The following is a 22,628-nucleotide window of genomic DNA, read 5'->3' on the forward strand; positions in this document are numbered from 1 at the left end:
ACAGAGTGAGACTGTCTCAAAAAAACAAAAGAGAGAGAGAGAGAGAGAGAGAGAGAGAGAGAGAGAGAGAGAGAATGAATGAGAATAAGGCTGCCATGGAGAGCAGATTGGCTATGATCGTATTGAAATCAAAAATTAATAAGTTGGTGTGGGAGAAGATCATGGAGAATCTTTAACACCTGGGGAAAGAGTTTAAGTTAATATGATAAATATGTTTTATTGCTTTTGAGTAAAATCATATGTGAGCCCTAATAGATACCTGGCTCGTTTATGCTTATCTGTGTTTACCACATATCACAAACTTCACCTTTTAGTGTTTTTTAGTATATTAACAAAATTGCACAACCATCACCACTATTTGATTTCAGAACGTTTTCATTACCTCAAGGAGAAGCCCCATACTCATAAACAGTATTACCCACTTCTTTCCCCAACCCAGGTAACCACTAATTACTTTCTGTCTCTATGGATGTGCCTATTAGGGACATTTTATCTAAATAGAATGATAGCATATATGGCCTTTAGTGTCTGCCTTCTTTTACTTAGCATACTCTTTTCAAGATTCATCCATGTTGTACCATGCGTTAGTTCTTCATTCTTTGTAGAGACTGAGTAATAATCCATTATGTGCCTATACCACTTTGTATTTATCTGTTGTATAGCTGATGGACATTTGAGTTGTTTCCATATTTTGACTGTAAAGAATAATGCAGCTATGAACATTCATGTAACAAGTGTTTGTGTGGTCATTATTTTCAATTTTTTTGAATACATATCTTGAAATGAAATTTCTGGTTTATATGGTAACTCTATTTGACTTGTTGGGGGCACTGCCAAATATTTTCCAAAGAGAATTCACCATTTCCATTTCCACCAGCAATGCATGAGGGTTTCAACTTTTCCACATCCTCAACACTTCTTCTTTTTTTATTTTTATTTATTTATTTATTTTTTTTTTGATACCAGGGATTGAACTCAGGACCTTGTGCTTGCTTGCAAGGCAGGCGGCCGAACCGCTGAGCTAAATCCCCAGCCCTGTATTTCTTTCCTTTTTTTGTTTGTTTGTTTGGTTTTGGTTTTTTTGAGACAGGCTCTCACTATGTAGTTGAGATTGACCTGGAACTCACTATGTAGCCCAGGCTGGTCTCGAACTCACAGTGATCCTCCTGCCTCAGCCTCCCTCCCGAGTGCTGGGATTAGAGGCATGCGCCACCACGCCCGGCTCCTGTATTTCTTTTTGATTGCAGCTGTCCCAGTGAGTGTGAAGATGGTGCCTTGGCATTCTTATTAAAAGTCAATTCACCATAGATAGATGTTAGGGTTTATTTCTAAAAATCTCAAATTATTGCATTTATTTATATTTCTGTCCTTATACTAGTACCACGATGTCTTGATTATTGTGTCTGTGTAGTAAGTTCTGAAATCAGAAAATATGAGTCCTTTAACTTTGCTCCTTTCCAAGATAGATTTGTCTTTTTATAGGTTCTTATATTTCCATATCAATTTTTTTAATTAGTGCATATTAGTTATATAGAACAATGATCTGGTTTGGGTATATTTGTACATTGTATAACATATTCAAAGCATTACCTCCCTTAGCCTTTCTTTCCCTCTCCCCCAGTCCCCTTTTCTGTAAGCGTCTCCCTTCTACTTTTATGTCATCCTTTTTTTTAATTAAACAAATTCAGATTCCACAGATGAGAGAAACATGCAATATTTGACTTTTTGTGTCTGATTTATTTCACTTAACATGATGGTCTCCATATGAATTTTAGATCACTTTTTCAGTTTCCTCCAAGACATAAGATAACTGGAATTTTGATAGTTGTTGCATTGAACCTGTAGATCAACTTGAAGAATATTGCATATTAACAGTATTAAGTCTTCTAAACTATGAACATAGGGTATCTTTCCTTTCCATTTGTTTGGCTCTTTACTTCTGTTCTTTTAAGGTTACATGGTAGTTTTCAGTAAATAAGCTTTGTACTTTGATAATTTTATTTCTAAATATTTCAATCTTTTTGATATTATAGTAAACTGAATTTTTTGTGTTTGCCTTTAGATTATTTGTTGCCAGTATATAGAAATACAAATAATCTTTGTATATCTTGATCTTGTATACTATAACCTTACTGAGCTTGTTTGTTAATTCTAGTAGATATTTTGTGAATTCCTTGAGAATTTCAATATACAAAATGATGAATTTGCTGTAATCCCAGCACTCGGGAGGCTGAAGCAGGAGGATTGCCATGAGCTCAAAGCCAGCCTGAGCTACATAGTGAATTCAAGGCCACCTTGAACTACATAGCGAGACCCTGTCTTCAAAAAAAAATTTTTTTTAATCATGGCATTGCAATAGTTTTACTTCTTCCATCCCTATCTGAATTGCTTTCCCCCTTTTTTCTTGCCTAATCAACCTGGCTAGAACCTTCAGTATAATGTCAAGTAGAAGTGTAGAGGTTATGTTTGTTTTGAGATAAACACATTGAGATGTGTTTCCCGGGATAGATTTAGAGGTTTCTTTGTAGAAAGTGTTTTCATTACTATTTCAGTCTCTTTACTTAATATATCTCTATTGAGGTTTTTCTTTCTTCTTGAGCTGGTCTCAGCAATTTTGTTCTTAGAAACTTGTTCATTTTACTATTAGAAATTATAAGATAGGCAAGCAAATTGAATGAAGCAGATACAAGGTTTCTTCCATGCCTAAAATTAGCCTAACTAAGAAGAAAATCCTGCTCGATAGGAGAAAGAAGATATTTATATTTGGACATAATGGAAGATGATTGATATCTAAGGGATATTCTCCTGTAGGTAACTGAAAATAGAGACGAGGTTTATGTTCTCCAATTTTAATGTTCTTGAAAATTATTTGGGATTTTTTTTAGATTTATGATTTTTAGTCATTGAAATTAACCTAAATTGTGTTTTACTTATTATGGTCCATACCCATAATATTACTACTTCATTTTCCTTGAATCAGTGTTATTATATGAAACAAATTATTAGTGAATGTTAGCCTGAAATCACCTAGTTTTGCTTTAGATTATCTGAGTTCTTATGTTTCCATTATAATTAGTCTATTCTTGTTACTATTGAAAATTTGTTTGAAGGAGAAATGCAATTATGATCTGAATAATATTTAGTTTCTCATATCTTTTCTATGAATTTTAGGCAATGAACATTTTGACTTCAGTGTTGCTTCTGTATGCAAAGGAAGAAGAAGCTTTTTGGCTTCTGGTTGCTGTATGTGAACGAATGTTGCCTGATTATTTTAATCGACGAATCATTGGTAAAAAAAAAAAGTGCACTTACACATGTGTTCACATACATTGTCTTAGTCTGTTTTCTAATGCAATAACTGAATGCCACATACTGGGTAATTTACAAAGAATAGAAGTCTATTTAGCTTGTGGTTAAAGGCTAAGATGACCAAGAGCACGGAGGCAGCATCTGCTCAGCATCATAATATGGTGGAAGGCATCACATGGTGAGACAGAGCAGGCATGCTAGAGACAGCTTGCTACTATGACAAAGCCACTCCCTCGATAACTTATTAATCTATAAGTGGATTGATCCATTCATTCAGACAAAACCTGTGCGACCCAGTCACCCCCAACAAGTTCCATCTCCAAATACCATTAACAGGTGAATTTGGGGATTAAGTTTCCAACGCATGATATTTTGTACCAGGGATCGAACTCAGAACCTTGTGCTTACGAGGCAGGTGGCAGCACCAATGAGCTAAATCTCCAACCCTGTATAATATTTTCTTCAGTCATCAAATATTTGGAGCTCTGTGATCTCCTGTCTTAAAATTTACAGGTCATTTCTCCTTTGTATCTCCATAAGCTTTCAATATTCTATTTAAGCCACCAATTTCATTGTCTTTTGTTACAGTTGTTTGTGTGTTTATCTCTGGTTCTGCTACATATTAAACTCTTGGAATGTGAGACCATTAGTTATAGCCCCTAGTATAGTTCTCTGCCTATACTAAGGATCAATAAATAACTCTTCAGATGAATTTGAATTGTATTTCCCAAATGTTTTTAAATGCATCATCTACTAGTAGGTACAAAGACATAGAAAATATAGTAAAAGCACTTGAAGGAGTTTACCATTTAAAGAAGAAAGATGAGATATATCCGCAAGCTAATAGAACTAAGGGGGTATCGGAAACAAATCTTTTGGAAAGATGTATAGTTTTAAACTTCTTTTAACATTCTCTAGGTGCCTTGGTGGATCAGGCAGTGTTTGAAGAACTTATCAGGGATCACCTTCCTCAGCTGACAGAACACATGACAGATATGACATTCTTTTCCTCAGTTTCTCTCTCATGGTTCCTCACACTTTTTATTAGTGTGCTGCCTATTGAAAGTGCAGTGAATGTGGTGGACTGTTTCTTCTATGATGGAATAAAGGCTATTTTACAACTGGGATTGGCGATACTTGACTATAATTTAGACAAGCTGCTGGAGTGTAAAGATGATGCTGAAGCTGTGACAGCTTTAAACAGGTATTGTAAAAATTATATCATTTGAATTTGGAGGGAATCTGAGAGATTATGTTGTTAAATGACCTGATTTTACTTTTGAGAAAAGTGAGCCCTAGCGATGTCAAATAATTTGCTCAAAGTCACAGCCTTAGTTAAATGAAACATCCAGGCCTAAAGTCTTTGTATTCAAGAAGGGTTTAAAAAGAAGTAAATCATTTATAATATGAAAATAATTTGAGGGGGAAAGGGCTAGTTGATAATTTTAAATATCCAATGGGGAAAATTATGTTAGTATCCATATGTGTTCAGTAAGCTAAGTTGAACTTTATTTTCCCAGCGGATGTTTATGAGTGCTATTTTGTATTGGAGCACAAGCATAGTTGTTTGTGTGTATATGCACATATTTGTATATGTTCTACGAGTGAATATCTGAATTGCCAGTTGTTGTAATGCTACATCTAATCCCCTTCTGTACAGAATAATATGCAAATGCCTCACTCTGGTGTTCACAATTTTGTGATAAGGCCGACATGTACCTTTCTGCACTTATTTTCCCTTACATATCTATTCATACCCTATATTCTGTTCTTACTAGGCTATGTGTTTGCTGAGTACTCAATGAGCCTATTTGCTTCCTTCATGCTCTCCTCCCCAATCCCAAAATAACTTTGTCTCTATTCCCCCCACAATGCCTTCCTAATCCACAACCATTTTCAAATTCTGCTTCTTTGTAAGTCCTTCCCTTGTCTTCTCAGTTGAAATTAACCTCTTAACAAACTAGAGAGCCTGGGATTTATCTCAGTGGTACTGCTGCCTGCCTTGCAAGCACAGGACCCGAGTTTGATCCCTGGTACCCCCCCCAAAAAAAAAACAAACTAGAGAGACATTAGCTGTCTTTTCCTCTTATTTAACTACTTTAGTTCCACTAATTCTTGTATTACTACCACTTTTGGATAGGTTCTTTGACAATGTCACGAATAAGGATAGCCCATTGCCTTCAAGTGTTCAGCAGGGTTCAAATGAGAGTGATGAAAAAAGCAGTCATATGAAAGTAGATATTACAGATTTGATTAGAGAATCCAATGAGGTAAGTTCTTTTTATACTATAAATGTAATAGCACATTTTAAAAGATTGGTATTGCAGTTATATTTGTAGTCTTTTATTAAAAGTAATATAATAATGCAAAGATACAATTTAAAATCTAACCTCACTTTAAAAATGAGTTGTGTGAAACAGCTCCAGACACACTAAGCTACATCATCTTTGACAAAGGAGCCAACCATCCTCACTGGAGGAAAGATAGCCTCTTTAATATATGGTGTTGGAAAAACTGGATTTCAACCTGCCAAAGATTAATCTAGGCCCTTATCTTTCACCATGCACTAAACTAAAATCCAAGTGGATTAAAGATCTAAATATTAAAACAGAAGCACTAAACTTACTGAAAGATAAGTTAGGTAGAACTCTCAAAGACATTGGAATAGGGAAAGACTATGATCAAATCTTCAGTAGCACGGGAATTAGCACAAAGAATCAACAACTGGGATCTCATCTTATTAAAAAGCTTCTGCACTGCAAGAGAAACCACCAACAGAGCTAAGATACAACCTACAAGGTGGCAAAAATTTTTTTACCAGCTCTGCCTCAGACAAAGGTTTACTATCTAGAATATATAAAGAACTAACATATTTAGACACCCCCCAGGTATAAAGACCCAATTCAAAAATGGGCATCTTAAATGAACAGACATTTCTCAGACAAACAAGTAAAAAAGCAGTAAATGAACATAGGAAAAAATGTTCCACATCACTGGTCATTCAAGAGATGCAGATGAAAACAACACTGAGATTCCCCCTCACCCCAGAACGAATGGCTTCTATCAAGAAATCAACCAATAACAAATGCTGGCAGGGCTGTGGGGAGAAAGGAACCCTTCTCCATTGTTGGTATGAGTGCAGACGGGTGCAACCACTGTGGAAATCAATATGGAGATACCTCAAAGAGCTGAGACTAGAGGTTCCATTTGACCCAGCCATCCCTCTGCTGGGTATCTTTCCAAAAGAATTAAAAGAATCATATCAGAGTGATATATGTGCACCCATGTTTATAGCAGCACAGTTTGTAATAGCTAAAACTTGGAAACAGCCCATTTGCCCATCAACTGGAGACTGGATAAAGAAGATGTGGTTTTTCTATAAAATGGATTACTACTCAGCCCTAAATAATGAAAAACGGGAGACATTTATAGCTAAATGGATGCACATTGAGACCATATTCTTAAGTGAAATAAATAGGACACGTGTAAATACTGAATTGATTCTCTGGTGTGAAAAACTTAAAGTATAAATAAGGTTCAAATTGTATAATTGATGATGTGAAATACGGAGAAAAGGGCTAAAGGAGTAGAAGAAGAGGAAAGGGGAAGGGAGGGGAAAAAGGGAAAAGAAAAAATATGAGAAAATGAAAAAATGGAAACAAAGTCTTTGTAAATGGGAAAGGGTAGATGGGGTGAAGGGAGGGCAGGGACAAGGGTAAAAAACGAGAACCAAGACCTGTCACGTAAAGGTACAAGATCCCAATGATGAATGTAACTGTACTGTTTTCTTAAAAAGTACCAATAAACTCAATGAGAAAAAAATGAGTTCCGTGATCTTCTCCTAAGGCATATAAACCCCATTCCTCAATTTGCTTCTCATTGAATGAAACTAAATTTGCTCACTTTCATCAATGATGAACACTTCTAAATATGTATCACTGTATAAAAAAGGTGAAAATTATTCTGTTCTTAAAGATTAATTTTATCAGTGTTCTTTTTCTTGGTGTTGATACATAGTAGACGGAATTCTCTCCAGTAAATATATATGAAAACTGAAATGTGGGAGGTGAAAATTTGCAAAATATCTGAACAAGTCAGGAAAGTAGCTAGAAATAGAACCAATGCCCCAGACAACTGAGTCTAATGAAATTTGATTCAATTCTAGATGGAAAAGCGGATATTTATTTCACCCACTGAAATCATGTCTTTCAGAAATATGGTAATATTCGCTATGAAGATATATACAGCATGCGCTGTCGAAATAGGCTGTATGTGATACAGACCCTGGAGGAAACAACGAAGCAGAATGTGGTGAGTGACTACTTGATGGGGGAAAACAGTTGGAGTGAGAATTTTTTCCCTTTAACTTCCTTTAATAATTATTTTTACATGTAAATAAAATGAAAAGGACTAACTTTTTGAGCTAGATTCTTGCCAAGATTTAGTTTGTGCTACATTTTTTTAAGAAGAAATAAGTCATTTTCTTCTGGCTGAATTATGTGGCCTTCTTCAATGTATTTTCTATTACTTGGCCTTCAGCACCACTATAGAGTGCTGTTATGATGTGGCCATCTAGGCTTAACAGGTTTGTAATGTGCTATTAGTAAGAACAGATGATTTTTACAGTAGTCAATGGTATTAACATTATTTTCTTTGAATACATAGAGTAATGTTAATAGGATAAAAAAGGGTATAAAACACTACTCACCTTTTTTATGTTTGTATAACTGTATAAGAAACTGCTAATACTGGTTTCCTCTGGCCAGTAGGATGAATAGATTACCGATGTAATCTGTAATCTGTGCCCCTCTGAAGTTTACCTTGATGTTTATGTTGTGCTTGTGTTGTTTTGTAAACCTGCTTGCTTACAGACAAGTTCCTCAGAGATGCGATTCTAAGAAGATTAACATTTCTGAGGGCTCCAGGTTTAGATTTAAGTTAAATAATTCAATGATATTATTATAACCTAGGTAATGTAGAGCCCCCTTGTTTTAGTGTTTTTTTAGTTTTTATATATTAATGTTTTTAATATTTACTGATGTTATACATGCTTGTTGTAAATAATTCAAGCATCACAGAAATATAAAGAGTGAAAGTTCCCCATTCCAAAGAGTAACCATCTTAAAACGATTTGATACATCATTCCATATCTTTTTTTTTCTGTATCTGCAAACATTGTATGTTGGTGGAGAGGAGGCATCATTTTTTAAATGGGATCATACTAGTTACTTTGCTCTATAACTTTTTTTAATAAAAAGTATCCTGGGGATTTAGCTCAGTGGTTCTGCTGCCTGCCTTGCAAGCGCAAGGACCACAGTTTGATCCCTGGTACCAAAAATAAATAAGTAAGTAAGTAAGTAAGTAAGTAAATAAATAAATAAATAATCCTGGTCATTGCATATCAGCACATATAAACATAACTCTCTGCTTGATGCACTAAATAGTACCCCATAGCACAGTTATGCTATTATTTGTGATTTCCTATTGTATATTTAACATATCTCCATCCATGTATTTGCTCTTAAAATAATACTTTATTTACATAAACATCTTTATACACATGCAAGATGTCATCAACAATATGGTGTTTAAATTTTTAAACATTTATTACAACAAAAGACACACTGCCATCAACACACTTATCCCATTATTCTTGCAACTTTCTGATGCAGTTCTGGAAGTACTTTTTCATGTCTGTGGTTATGCTTTTGCAGCTCCCTTGATATTTTATATCAATTTAAAACATAAATGTTTTAAATGGCCATTTTGACTTTTAGAAGGGCCAGAAGGCACAGAGTACGGTGCCAGATCAGTGAATGAAGACACACCGTAATATTTTTACCAGCCTGTTTTGTATTGGATGACACTTGCAGCAGCATTCCCTGTAGTTTTGATCACACTTCATAAAGACACAAAAGAGGACTTCCCAAACTGCTTCAGACAATGGCATGATCAATGGGATAAGTGTATTTTAAGCAAGAAAGAGTATTGTGAGAACTAACAAAAACATGTCTTTTACATAATAATTTTTAAAGTTTAAACATCCACCAAATATTTGGATCACCCCTTGTATATACATTCTTCGTGAGAGTATTTCTGTAAGATAGATTCCTGCAAATGGAAGCTATGTAAAGGGGTATGCCCGTCTAAAACTTAACAGATCCTACCAAATTATCCTCTAAAAGGTCTTCGCCAAATTATAATTCCAGCAGCAATGTATAAGAATGCCCTTTTTTCCATGATCTTAACACCAGACATTAAATGTCTTTAATTTGTGCCAATTTGATAGTTTAAAAAAATCAAATGTTGGCTGGGGATTTGGCTCAGTGGTTCTGCTGCCTGCCTCGCAAGCGCAAGGGCCCGAGTTGGATATCCGGTACAAAATAAAAATCAAATGTCATTTTATGTTGCATTTTGCTAATTATGCATGTTTATTAGGATTTTTCAAATTTTTCTTGATTTCCTATTCTTTTAGCCTTTGCTCATTTTTCTATGAGATTGTGTTTTCTCGATTTATAAGAGCTCTTTTAATATTATTATTGTTTTATCTGTTATATCTGTGGCCTATTGTAGCCCCCTAGTCTTATTAATTCTTTCATTTTCTTTTTGTAAATTTTTATTTTTATTGATTATGTTTATAGTACATGATAATTATGTTCCTCATGGAGACTTGGTACATTTTCATAACACATCTTAATTCTTTTTTATCCTACCCCTATTTCCCCATTTTATCTATCCCCTGGTCCCCTTCCCTTAAGCAAAAGATCTATTTCCCTATTACCTATCTTTATTATCTTTTATTTTATTTTTTGCATTTTAATTTATTTATTTCTTTACACATAACTGAAAGTGATGTTACAGTACAAAAGTTATTTACAACTGTGCAGTAACGTGTTGCAAAATAAATTATCTTGAAGGCAGCCAAGTACATTGTGAAGTTATGTAAAAATATACAGCATCCATGGATTATTATCTATCTTTTATTTTGCTGTTTATTTGTAATTTCGGTTTCTCATAAGAGAAACCATTGATGCTTAAGCTTGTGTGTCTAGTTTATTTCACTTAACATTATGGTCTCAAACTATATTCATTTTCCTACAAATGACTCAGAGTTTGTCCTTCTTTATGGTAGAGTAGTACTCCATTATGTATAAATGCCACATTTTCTTTATCCATTTATCTGTTGATGGACATATAGGCCACTTCAAAGAATAAGTGAGTTATGCTGCTATAAGCATGGGTATGCATGTATCACTGTAGAAGGGGAGTTGCTGGTTCCTTAGTTACTTTTGTCATTGCTGAGACAAAATACTCACCACCCAAAGTTAAAGGAGAAAAGGTTTATTGTAGCTCACAGTTTGTAGAGGTTTCGGTCCATAGTCAGCCAGCTCCAGCTCTAGGTGGCTTGGCAGAGGGGCATCACAGAGGAGAAACAGTCCATGGCAAAGCAAGGCAACCAGGAGGTACCAAGAAGCAAATGAAGCAACAAACTTCAAGAACAGTTCTATTTCAGTCCCTTATATTCTATCTAGGCTACACACGCTTAGGGCGGGTAGCACTCACACCCAGGGTGGGCCTTCCCATTATCTACACTCAGCACTACGTCATACCAATCAGTGGGCTAATATTGTAATCACACACACAATCCCAGCATCACACACTCTATGTCCAACCACCTCTGAAAAGCTCCACCTATAACTACATGATGCTTGTATTTAGATGTCCCCCCAAACCTCATGTGGTCATAGGTGGTGCTTTTTTAGAGGTAGCTAGCTCTAGATTGTGTGAGGCTAAAATTGATTCTTGGTGCAGTGCTGCATTCAAGGGCACTAGGATTAAGGGTGTGAGTGCTAGTAGTCTGGATAAGACAAAAGGCAGGGGAAAAAAAATTGCTGTTAAGGTCTCTTGTTGCTTTTGCTGTCTTCTGCCTGCCATGAACTGTGCCCCTCTGCCAAGCCACCGTGCCTTGGAGCTAGGCAATTATGGACTGAAACCTCTACAAACTGTGAGCTAAATAAACCTTTCCCCCTTTAATTTGGGTGTTTGGTATTTTGTCTCAGCAACAAGGGACATCTAGACCCAAGCCATAACAGGTTAATCAAATGAAATCTCTATTTTTTGTTTTTTGAGGAATCTCCATACTGATTTCCTTAGTGGTTATACAAGTTTACATTCCCAGCAGCAGGGTAGAAGGGGTCCCCCACCCCACAGACTCTCTAGCATTTGTTATTATTGGATTTCTTAATGATGTCCACTCTTTCTGGAGTGAGATGGAACCTCAGTATTGTTTTAATTTGTGTTCCTCTAGTGGCCGGGGATATTGAACATTTTTTCATGTATTCACTATTTGTATTTTATCTGAGTAATGTCTGTTCATTTCAGTTGCCCATTTTTTATTGGGTCTTTTATTTGGGAAGAATCTGATTTTTTTGAGTTCCTCATATAGCCTAGCTATTGCCTTTGGGTGGGAGGCAGGTCTTTTCAGTTCAATCTAATTATATTTTCTTGCTTCTCTGAATTAATTTTGGTCATTTATATTTTCCTGGGGTATTATCTATTTTATCTAGGTCTTCAGATAAACTGATAGAAATCTTATGGAATTTATACCTTCTATATGCTGGGTACTTTTAATGACCTCCATATCCATTCTTATATTATCCTTTTTCTTATCAGTGTTGATTTGTGATTTCTTTTATCACACTTGCCTGAGATTTGTCCATTATTTCCAATTAATTCTCCATTTTATTTGAGTGTTCTGTATTTCTTTAAAGTTCTATTTTAGTCTTAGCTTTTAACTTTAGCTTTGCTTTTAGATTTCTTAAATGGTATAATGCTTTTACCATCAGTGCTTACTCTTTATAGAGTAGGATGAAATTCCATATTTTCTAAGCTTATCATTTTTTGGCATGGAAGCAAGGGCACGTCTGATGCCTTTGAAGTGTTTGATGACAGCTCCCTTGATGACTTGACAAATTGCTTATGTGGCAAAAAAGGACTATATGGAATGAGACTTAGAATACTGTTGCTTGTATTTATAAACATTTCTGTCCTTCGGCAGTAATTTCCAGGTATGAAGAGGTGATTGTCAAAGTACGTAGCAAATGAGACTTGAACTATATTCTATGTACAACTTCTTATAAATATAAAGTAGGTGTTTTATCTGATTTTTCAGAAATTCAGAAGAAAAGGAGACTCTTAAGTGGATTCATTTCTGTGCTGGAATATTAAATTTTAAATCACTTTTTAATCTTTTTTCAGCTGCGTGTTGTATCACAAGATGTGAAATTGAACCTTCATGAATTAGATGAACTTTATGTGATCTTTAAGGTATATTGTTCTTTGTAAATGAAAAATAATGTGCTATTAGCAGAATTTTATCACAAGTACTCTTAAATGTTTATTTTTTGCCAGACATTTTTAAAAGAAGAAAATCTTCTGCAATCACTTTTTGTGATTTAATAACTTTTCCTTTTATTTTTTTTAATAGAAAGAGCTGTTTTTATCTTGTTATTGGTGTATGAGTTGTCCAGTACTAAAGCACCATGACCCCAGCCTGCCATATTTGGAACAGTATCAAATTGACTGCCAGCAGTTCAGAGTGTTGTATCACTTGTTGAGTCCCTGGGCTCATTCTGCAAACAAAGACTCACTAGCTTTATGGACATTCCGATTGTTGGATGAAAATTCTGATTGCCTTATAAACTTCAAAGAATTCTCTTCTGCAATTGGTAGGCCAATGTCTGATAACTTTTTTAAATGAAAAATAAACATATCCCTAAAAGTATTTAGTACTAATATCAGTTGAGTTAGATTATATTACCCTGAGTCACATTGTCTCTAGCTTTAATAATTAGACGGGTTTTTTTCTGTGTTTGTTACTAAATCTAAGTATATTGATTTCATTTTACCCCAACTATCTCATAAAATCAAGCTGTTATATGTGGATATTCTAAAGTTTAACATGAAGGAAGAGTATTCTGTCTTTCCCACACTTAAGTATATGGATACTACAGACTTTCCTCTTTGGGAAAAATCTAACCACATAGCCTAGAAAAGTACTCAGAGAACAGATTGTACCATTATGAGCCAGGTGTGGTGGCTCTTGCCTGTAATCCCAGCACTCAGGAGACTGAGAGTTTGAGACACAGTAAGTTCAAGGCCAGCCTGAAATACACGGTGAGACCCTGTCTTAAAAAACAAAAAAGAAAAAAAAATTCACTTGTCAATATGTTGTACCTGTAAATATTATTCTTTTGCTTTTCCAGACTCCCCAGTAATGCTTTCTTATCATGAATTAACCCTTAAAGAGCAGTTCTTCCCTCAAAGGAGATATAAGGCCTCATTCAAAAACAAAACGAACTCTGAGGTTGAGGGAAAGGAGCTAGATAGTCATAAGAGCGTCTCATTCTTTTCATAGAGTATACTGCTTATATACTTAAAGGAGAGAATCTGTCTGGTGGGTGGCTGTTTAACTGTTAGCTTCAGTAACAGATAACAGAAAGTCTCTGAATCCTAGTTCCTGGTTAGTATCTGTATCTTAATCTGTGTTGCTGAAGTTGACTGAATGTTTGAATACATGATTATTTTCAACTAAATTTTATTGAACAGACATAATGTATAATGGAAGTTTTACTGAGAAGCTTAAACTGCTTTTTAAGCTGCATATTCCGCCAGGTAAGTGTTTAATACTCTTTAATGATGTACAGCAGTTGATTTCATTTTAGCAAGTGTAATTACAGATTTACTCCATTTTATCAGATAATATAATTATCAATATGATATAAGGTTATTGTGTCTTTGTGGCAGTGGCACTCAATTCATGCTATCACTATGTTTGCTCATATATAGTGATTGGTGAAATCAATAGAAGAGATTCTGTATAATGGAGGACTCTATAGGCTTTCTGTTAGTGGTCAATCGTTTTATTGGTAGTTTGTGTACAAGAATTACATATTGTTTGAATGTTGATATAATGTTGAATTTTTTTTTTTTTTGGCACCGGGGATCAAACTCCGGTCCTTGTGCTTGCAAGGCAGGCAGCAGAACCACTGAGCTAAATCCCCAGCCCTAATGTTGAATGTTTTTGTGGTCATTGTTTTTAGACTAGAGATTAACTTTAGATAAACTGCCAAACTTGTAAAACACTACCATTATTCAGAAAAAATGGAACCATGAAGGGCTTGTGATGTAGCTCCATAGTCTAGAGCTTCTTGCCTAGTGAAGTGCAAGGCCCTGGGTTCATTTCCTAGTGCTGTAAAACAAAGGGGAAAAAAGGGAAGCAGGAAAAAGGTAGGAATATTAAATATTTAGCAAAGGAAACAGAACATTCACTTTACTTGCATTCTTTTAACCCTTACCATATCCTTGAAGGGTAATATTATCCTTCCAATTTTAACAACAAGGAAACTAGTGGTCAGAAAGGCTAGATTATTTGCTGATGATCACATAGCTCATAATTGCCTAGCTGGGATTCAAACTGAAGTCTATTTGACTCCAAGGTTCATTTTTCTTTCTGTTCTACCATACTACCTCAGACTTCTCATGCTGTTTCAGCTTATATACATTTTTCCCCATTGGCTGAAAAAGGCTTCCATTCCCAGGCATCCCTACTTTGAAAAAATAGTAGCTTAATTGAATTAATTCATAAAAACAAACAGTGCCTCATAATTGTCTAAAGCTATACCTGAGATCCCTTTTAAAATCTTTTTGGGCTAAAGGTGTAGGGAAGCTGGGATGGGTAGGGGAAGGGTAATAAGGGAAAAGAAAAAAATGTGAGATAAAGAAAAGATGGAAATAAAGTGTTTGTAGATGGGGAGGGGAGGAGGGGGTGAAGGGAGGGCAGGGACAAGTGGAAAAAAATGAGAACCAAGACCTGTCATGTAGAGGTACAGGATCCCAACAATGAATGTAACTGTACTGTGTCCCTAAAATGTACCAATAAACTCAATTAAAGCTGAAAAAGAAATAAAATAAAATCTTTTTGGGTTCGCCAGGAAACATTGTTCAACAGGACAACAGGCATGTTTACCATTTCACATACTCAAATCACAGACAAAATATTAAAAACAAGAGATAAAACACCTAATAATTTAATTATAAAAGGAGTTTACATTGTCAAATTAGGTTGCCATTATAATGTTCATTGATTACATTGTTTTTAGAGGGATCAAAAATAGGAAAAATATTGTGTACTTGTTAAATCACAGGTAGGAAATAAAACAAAAGCATTCACTTCATGTTCTCCTTCAAGATTTTTAAATGGTTAAGGATGTGCGTTCAGATTTCCAGATGCCAAATTTTCTTATTACTACTTGTAATGGCTCTTAGAAAACTATTTAAAAAGCTAACAGAAGAAATACTAGAACTCAAGGTGATCGAGTATTTTTATTTTTTGCTATACAATAGAACGATATCCCTTTTATATTTCTTCAGTTACATTTTTGTTACAAGACCTCTTTTTTTTAATTCCTCTTCCCAAATTTATCTGACCATTACAGACCTCATCTCTTCCTCTCATTGTTAGTAAATTTGACTTGGGTTGTATGTTTTCAGCTTATACTGAAGTGAAATCTAAGGACTCTTCAAAAGGAGATGAACTTTCCATGGAAGAATTACTTTATTTCAGTCAGCTCCACGGTAAATATTTGTTTAAAGGCTTAACTTTTTTTTGAGACAGGGTCTTGCTAACTTCTGCGAGATGGCCTCAAATTCTTAGGCTTTAGTGATCCTCCTACATCATCAGCCTCCCAGGTATCTAGAACTGTAAGTGCACACCACTGTGTCTAGCTAGTTTAACTGTTTTGATCATTAGTTACTTGTAGAGATCTTCCTGGCTTAGATGTTCTTTACCCAGCTACCATTAGTAAATTTGGGGTTTATTTTACCTTTCACTTCTTTTGTACAACCATAACACTTAGCACAGCTCATAAATGTTTGACTAATTACCAAATTACTAATTACTGATTAGAGACTTAGATTTATGAAATTTCTTATTTATTGGAGAATCACAAAAAATTATATTTTGTTTCTAAATATGTTAAAGAAACTTCTAAACTGTATCAGACCATTTTTATGCCTCGGTAAAGTACAATGAAGACAGTAGAATGTTTGGTGATTAAATGCCATAGCTTTTATTCAAACAGAAGATTATTTACTGTAAGACACTGAAGGTGTAAGATACTGGAGTGAGTCTGGCTCCCAGACATTATTTGGAAATGATATGAGCTTTATTTGATTGTCCTTTGCTTTATTTTCATAAATATGCAATGTCTTATCAGAGGAATGGGTTCTGATTAATGTATACTTGTGGCTTAACATGCTAAAGTATTTTTTGGTTTTTGGCTTTTTTCTTGTTTTTGGGGGGTGGCAGTTAAGACAGGGTCTCGCTGTGTAGTTGAGGCTGGCCTTGAACTTATTACATAGTCCAGGCTGGGCTCAAACTCATGATGATCCTCCTGCCTCAGCCTCCCAAGTGTGGATTACAGGTGTGCACCACCAGGCCTGGCAACATGCTAAAGTGTTTGAACATTGAGTTTAAAGAGACCTTATGAATCATCTAGTCAGATCCCTTCATTTTGTAGATAAGGGCACTGAGGCCCACAGAGAAGGGGTTTGTACAAGATTCACAATGAGTTATTGCCACGCTCAGAAATTGTAATTCATTCTTCTAACTTCCTGTATTTGTGTGTGTGTGTTTCCTGATAACAAAAGTAGTACAAATTAATTTGAAGAAAATCAAAAAAGAAAGAAATACCACTGAGAAATAAATACTTAATATTTAGTGTGCTTCCTTCTAGGATTTTTAAAAAATATGAATATTTTCCAGTATTCTTTTTACTATGAAACTTTTTTAATATATTGCCTTACAATGCCAGGGAGTCAGGTCAGGTGAAATTGGCTTACTGAATCAAAAAAAATGTACTTTTATGTCACATGAAATATTTTTACTTTTAAAAGATATTTTGTTTTGTTTTGTTTTTCTTCATTGAGTTTATTGGTACATTTCAGGTATACAGCACAGTTAACATTCATTATTGGGATCTTGTACCTTTACATGACAGGTCTTGGTTTTCATTCTTTCCCTTTGTCCCTGCCCTCCCTTCACCCCTCCTTGCTAAAAGATATTTGTTAAATATTTTACATTGTACAATTGCCCTCTTTCCTTCTAGTTTCCAAGGCTACAAATGAGAACGAATCAAATTCAGGAAAAAGCAGCCCTGAAAAAGGTACTATGATCTAGGAATATAATCTCTTTTATTAAATTATTACTTATATAAATAAGGATAACTACAAGGGGGGAGTGGATTGATTCCTTTTAATAGCTGTAGATTGATTCTGAGAAATTTTTCAATTTCTTCGCTGTAGTTTAACAATTTATTCTTTCTTCCCATGATACTTTTCAGAAGTTATAAAAATATAATAGTAAATGACCCATATTAATTTATTTTATTTTAGAAATATTTATTTTTAATCACAAAAATAATAGATAATCCTAACAGATTGAGACAGTAAATAGTTCTTATATTCACACCAACCCCACCTAGAATTAAAGACTGAAAACATTTTTGACTATGTCCTCCCCAGACCTGTTTCTGTATATGCACAAACATATCTAGATATCTCTATTTTAAAAGAAAAAAATAGTACATAAATACTGTTTTATAGTTGTTAATTTTAGATTTCATGATATATCGTGGAGAGCTTTTCACATCCATACATTTGGATCTACCTTGTACTTTTTAATGGGTACAGAATATTTCATTATTTGTTTTTATCATAATTGATTTCAATAACTAACCCAATACTGATGGACTTTTAGGTTGTTCTCTGTTGTTTTTATTTCAAACTCTTCAACAAATATTTTTGTGCTTAAAAATTTTAGAATAACTTTACAAACATTTCTTTGGGATAGGATGAATTCATAGAAGTATAGAATACTGGACTGGCTGGTAGTCACATTTAATATTTTGATAGAGGCTATAAAATCACTCTCCAAAGGCCTATCATTCTTTTTATGTTTTTGAATAACAGTTAAAAATAACTTACTGCTGAAGATCTCTTTAAACATAATAATTTCACCAATATTTTCATTCAGGTTTCAAGGGCTCTTAAATAAATATTTAAAAGTCACCTTGATATCTTCTTGACTAAACTCTTTAAAGAAAAGATTAGTGTTTTGAGTTTTTAAGAAATAGCCACCGTAGACCATTTTTTTATCTACATAAGAATATGATCTAGAAACTGTTTTAAATTTAGTAATATATTTGACAATGACTTCATAATGTCTACGGCTATACCTCCCTGAATGTGCCTGATCTCCTCTGATCTCTGAGGCTAAGCAGGATCGGGTCTGGTTAGTTTTTGGATGGGAGAATGACTACATGAAATGTGTATTTTCAGGTGAGGGTGTCTGTTTTAATCTGTATGCATCTTTTTTTTTTCCTTCCCTCCCCACATTTTCCCCAGTCCTCAAGTTTCCCAAAGTAAAAGTTTTAGACTAAACAGAAGGAGAGAAAGTATTCTGAGAGCCAGTAAATGAGATCAAAAGGAAATTCAGATTATTTCCTGGATCAAAAGAGATGAGATTTTATATCTCAGTGAAATATCTTTCAATCAATTCTTATTCTTGAGATTTTGGAAAATATAGCGGGCTATTCAATATGAAACTGTTTTATTCCTCTCGTTCAGGCAAAGGAAAAATTGATATTCAAGCATACCTAAGTCAATGGCAAGATGAGCTCCTCAAAAAAGAAGAAAATATTAAAGATTTGCCAAGAATGAATCAGGTATAGTGTTTTCAAAAAGAAAAGTCTAAGTTCTTGCATTTTTATGTGAGTATGAATATAACCAACTCTAAAATAGCTAATATACTATTTTTAAAAACATTAAAAATCTGTATTATGTTTGTTTCATGGAAGCACAGGAGAAACAAATTTTTACTTTAAACACCTAAGTGCATCTAGTATTTCAGATAGTCCTTCTCCTCTGACGTTTTATATACCTATAAAAAATATGTAGAAGATTTCCAACATTGTTGGAAACGTTCTTTTTTCCAGTAAACACTTTTTTAAGGCCTACTGGATGCCAAGCCCATTGCTAGTTACTGAGCATAATAAATTACTAAAATAGATCACACCTTGGTTCCTAATGGTCTTTGGAACTGTACAGGTAGTGCTAATAACTACTGATACCCTGTCCAACCAGAATATGTTCTTATATTTTTTAAATTAAAATCTGGTTGATATAGATACTGAGGATACCCAGAGCTTTATCCCAATGAAAATTATCAAATAGCTTAGCATTTTTCAATGGACTGCATAACTTGGCAGTTGATTAAGTACTTTTTAAAATGAGTAAATATGGAATATTTGTTCTAAAATTATTATAAATTAACAATACTATAAACTAATGAAAGAAGATGGACTTTTGTTATAATGTATTTTTATGAAATATATCCTTTGTATTTGCTTTTTGTTAAGATAAACTTTTCTGATTGGATGACTGACTTATGAAACTCATGTTGAAATTGCTTTTTTAAATTAAAAAATATTTTCTAGGACTATCTTTGAATTATTCAGGGTTAGCTAAGAGTTTCCCTCCCTTTTTTCCCCACTCCGTCTTTCAAGAGAAGCACATCCACATGGGTTTCTTAGAGCTACTTTGCACTACTAGATAAGTCCCACAAGTCATCATTCCCTAAATTTGTCACTTAGCTAAGCAGCCCAACTTACCCCTTTGAGGAGATCAGTTGGAACTTGTTCTTAATCCTTTCGTTAAGATTGATTATAGCTCAGTGATTCCGCCGCCTACCTCACAAGTGCAAGGTCCTGAGTTCCACCCCCAGTACAAGAAAAAAAAAAAAGATTGAATGAATTTAGAATTTACATGTAAGAAAATGCAGCGCTTTGCCTAATTGAAAGTAAGATGTTCTATGTACATGTATTGACTTCCCACAATGAATATAATCATTGTGTACCAGACACATTCCAATGAAGGAAAGTGCCACCTAACAGTGAAATACTATAGCCAACTGCCCAGGAATTAGTGTGGTTATGATGTACTATAGGTAGTAATCAAGAGGGCTTAAATGAAACGTTTTTCTATGATTCATAGTCATCTTTCTAGAACCAAGATTTATTTGGGGATTAATAGTTCTGGGATGAAGGTTATACACTATAAATTCTGTTAGGAGTGTGCCCCCTTCTGAGTTCTCTTCATATTTGTCAAATGTAGTATTAAAATGTTATATTTCTAACTTGTGTCTTCTAGTCACAATTTATTCAGTTTTCAAAGACCCTCTATAATTTATTTCATGAGGACCCTGAAGAAGAAGCATTATATCAAGCCATTGCTGTTGTAACTAGCCTTTTGCTCAGGATGGAAGAAGTTGGAAGGAAACTACATAGCCCTACATCATCTGCCAAAGCAGTCTCTGGTATAGTTTGTGTTTCTGGAGGACCCAATGAAAGGAAAACAGAGATCCACTTGGAGAAAAATCCTTCCTCTCTTAGGGAGGAACCTCAGTGGTCATTTGCATTTGAACAGATTCTTGCATCTCTATTGAATGAACCTGCAGTAGTAAGGTTTTTTGAGAAACCCATAGATTTAAAAGCCAAGCTAGAAAATGCAAAAACCTCTCAATTAAGATCTAGAGCCAAAATGTAAATTTCTTAACAGGAATTTGTGTCAAAGACAAATTGACAAATTAACCAAACTTTCTATAGCCCTCAGCTTGATTTCTGGGAGTAAGGCTCAAGGATTTTTATCTTGTTAACAATGTTCTTAAAGGAAAAAGGAGTAAGATATTCAGAAGCACAATTATTCATATGCGATTATCTCAAATTTTGATATTCTCAAATACAAATGCAGTCAAACCTTGGATTGGAAATAACTTGGTCTTCAAATGTTTCACAAGATGTGCAAACATTTCTAAGAAAATTTAACTTGATAAATGAGCAACGTTTTACAATAGGAGTAATACATCACAGTAAACGTCACATGATTGCAACTGGTTCTCTGTCTTGCTCTCACTGCTTTGATATACAAGTGCTTTAGATTACAAGTGGATTGAATTATTCTCACAAACCAAGGTTTTACTGTAATCTGTATTTCAGAAGAGATGCAGTATCAAGGAAGGATGCTCAATGCAACCACCAGGGGGCACCACTATACCATTGTTAGTAGGCAAATTACTAGTTTGTTATTTATATGTGATTACTAATAATCTTGAAATGGTGGTATTAGTTTGTTAGTGATGCTGGTATGTCATATCGATAAATCTTATTTTCCAAATTGCCTCAGTCTTATTAGAATGCTTTGGAAAACGAGGCTCTTAGGTCTATACTATCTAGGAAATTATCATTCAGGGCCCTCATTTTCAAGTCATCTAACTGAAATATTAACATTTTAAATTAACTTCATTCAATCTATAATAGATGATTTGTTAGCAACTTGTGCAATCTCTCCACCTGAAGAGTTTAGAAGCTATTGACTATGCTGCTATCTTTTACTGTTAAGAATAAATCAAGAACTCTAAACACTAGGCTGATAGAAAAGGAAAAAATACTGGACTTGAATTTAAACTGGATAAGGCTAGCCTTTTGGAAAGGCTTAAGAAATAGTTCAGGGCCAGGGATATAGCTCAGTGACACCACACCTACCTGGCAAGTGCAAGATCCTGAGTTCAGTCCCTGGTACCAAAACAAAAAAAATTAACTCTATGGATCTCTCATTAGACTAAGAAATTACTAGAATTTCTTCAGAGCACTACTGTTTGTGGTATTTGTCTCAATATATTGCGATTTGTCTCAGTAGTTTTACATTTTGATTTTCTCAGTCATGTTTTAATTTACATTAGATAGTAAAGATAGTTACATTTAAATTGAATTATTATATTAGTCTGGCAGGCACATAAAGTATACTTTCATATGGTACTTGCCAATGTAGAATTGCCAGCATCTATCTAGAAAGTTCTAACTATCTGATTTAGATATATAATTTCTATATATTTTATGCTGCTTATGTTTCAGTCACACCATGCCCATCCATTTAGAGATATAATGGACTTTGTTGGCACTTAAAATGAAACACGGAAACTACACTTAACCACTCTTCTGTCCTATTTCTGACAAGAGCAATTTAATAATTAAATTAGGAGATGAGGTAGAAATCATCCATTGGAGTTGCTTTCTTCACAAAAGACTTTGACTTGAAAGGTCAGGGATTTAGCCCAGTGGTGCTACTGCCTGCCTTGCAAGTGCAGGGACCTGAATTCGATCGCTAGCACCAAAAAAAAAAAAAAAACCTTTGGTTTTAAGTCC

At 34.5% G+C, this 22,628-nt stretch overlaps 1 protein-coding gene across 1 annotated transcript in view; it reads left to right on the forward strand.

The window, feature by feature from the left end:
• Tbc1d8b (TBC1 domain family member 8B) overlaps positions 1-22,587 on the forward strand; it is an 84,244-nt gene extending 61,657 nt beyond the window's left edge. Inside the window, exons 11-21 of the mRNA XM_019206061.2 lie at positions 3,172-3,289; positions 4,228-4,513; positions 5,450-5,579; positions 7,522-7,620; positions 12,568-12,636; positions 12,797-13,037; positions 13,918-13,983; positions 15,862-15,945; positions 17,478-17,534; positions 18,997-19,094; positions 20,578-22,587. Coding sequence (XP_019061606.1) covers positions 3,172-3,289; positions 4,228-4,513; positions 5,450-5,579; positions 7,522-7,620; positions 12,568-12,636; positions 12,797-13,037; positions 13,918-13,983; positions 15,862-15,945; positions 17,478-17,534; positions 18,997-19,094; positions 20,578-20,973 — 1,644 coding nt within the window. The 3' untranslated portion in view covers positions 20,974-22,587. The remainder of the gene's footprint in view (positions 1-3,171; positions 3,290-4,227; positions 4,514-5,449; positions 5,580-7,521; positions 7,621-12,567; positions 12,637-12,796; positions 13,038-13,917; positions 13,984-15,861; positions 15,946-17,477; positions 17,535-18,996; positions 19,095-20,577) is intronic.
• Positions 22,588-22,628: the final 41 nt, after the last annotated feature.

Source organism: Fukomys damarensis, unplaced genomic scaffold, assembly GCF_012274545.1.
Source record: "Fukomys damarensis isolate Sample0158 unplaced genomic scaffold, DMR_v1.0_HiC HiC_scaffold_39, whole genome shotgun sequence".
NCBI classification, from domain to species: domain Eukaryota; kingdom Metazoa; phylum Chordata; class Mammalia; order Rodentia; family Bathyergidae; genus Fukomys; species Fukomys damarensis.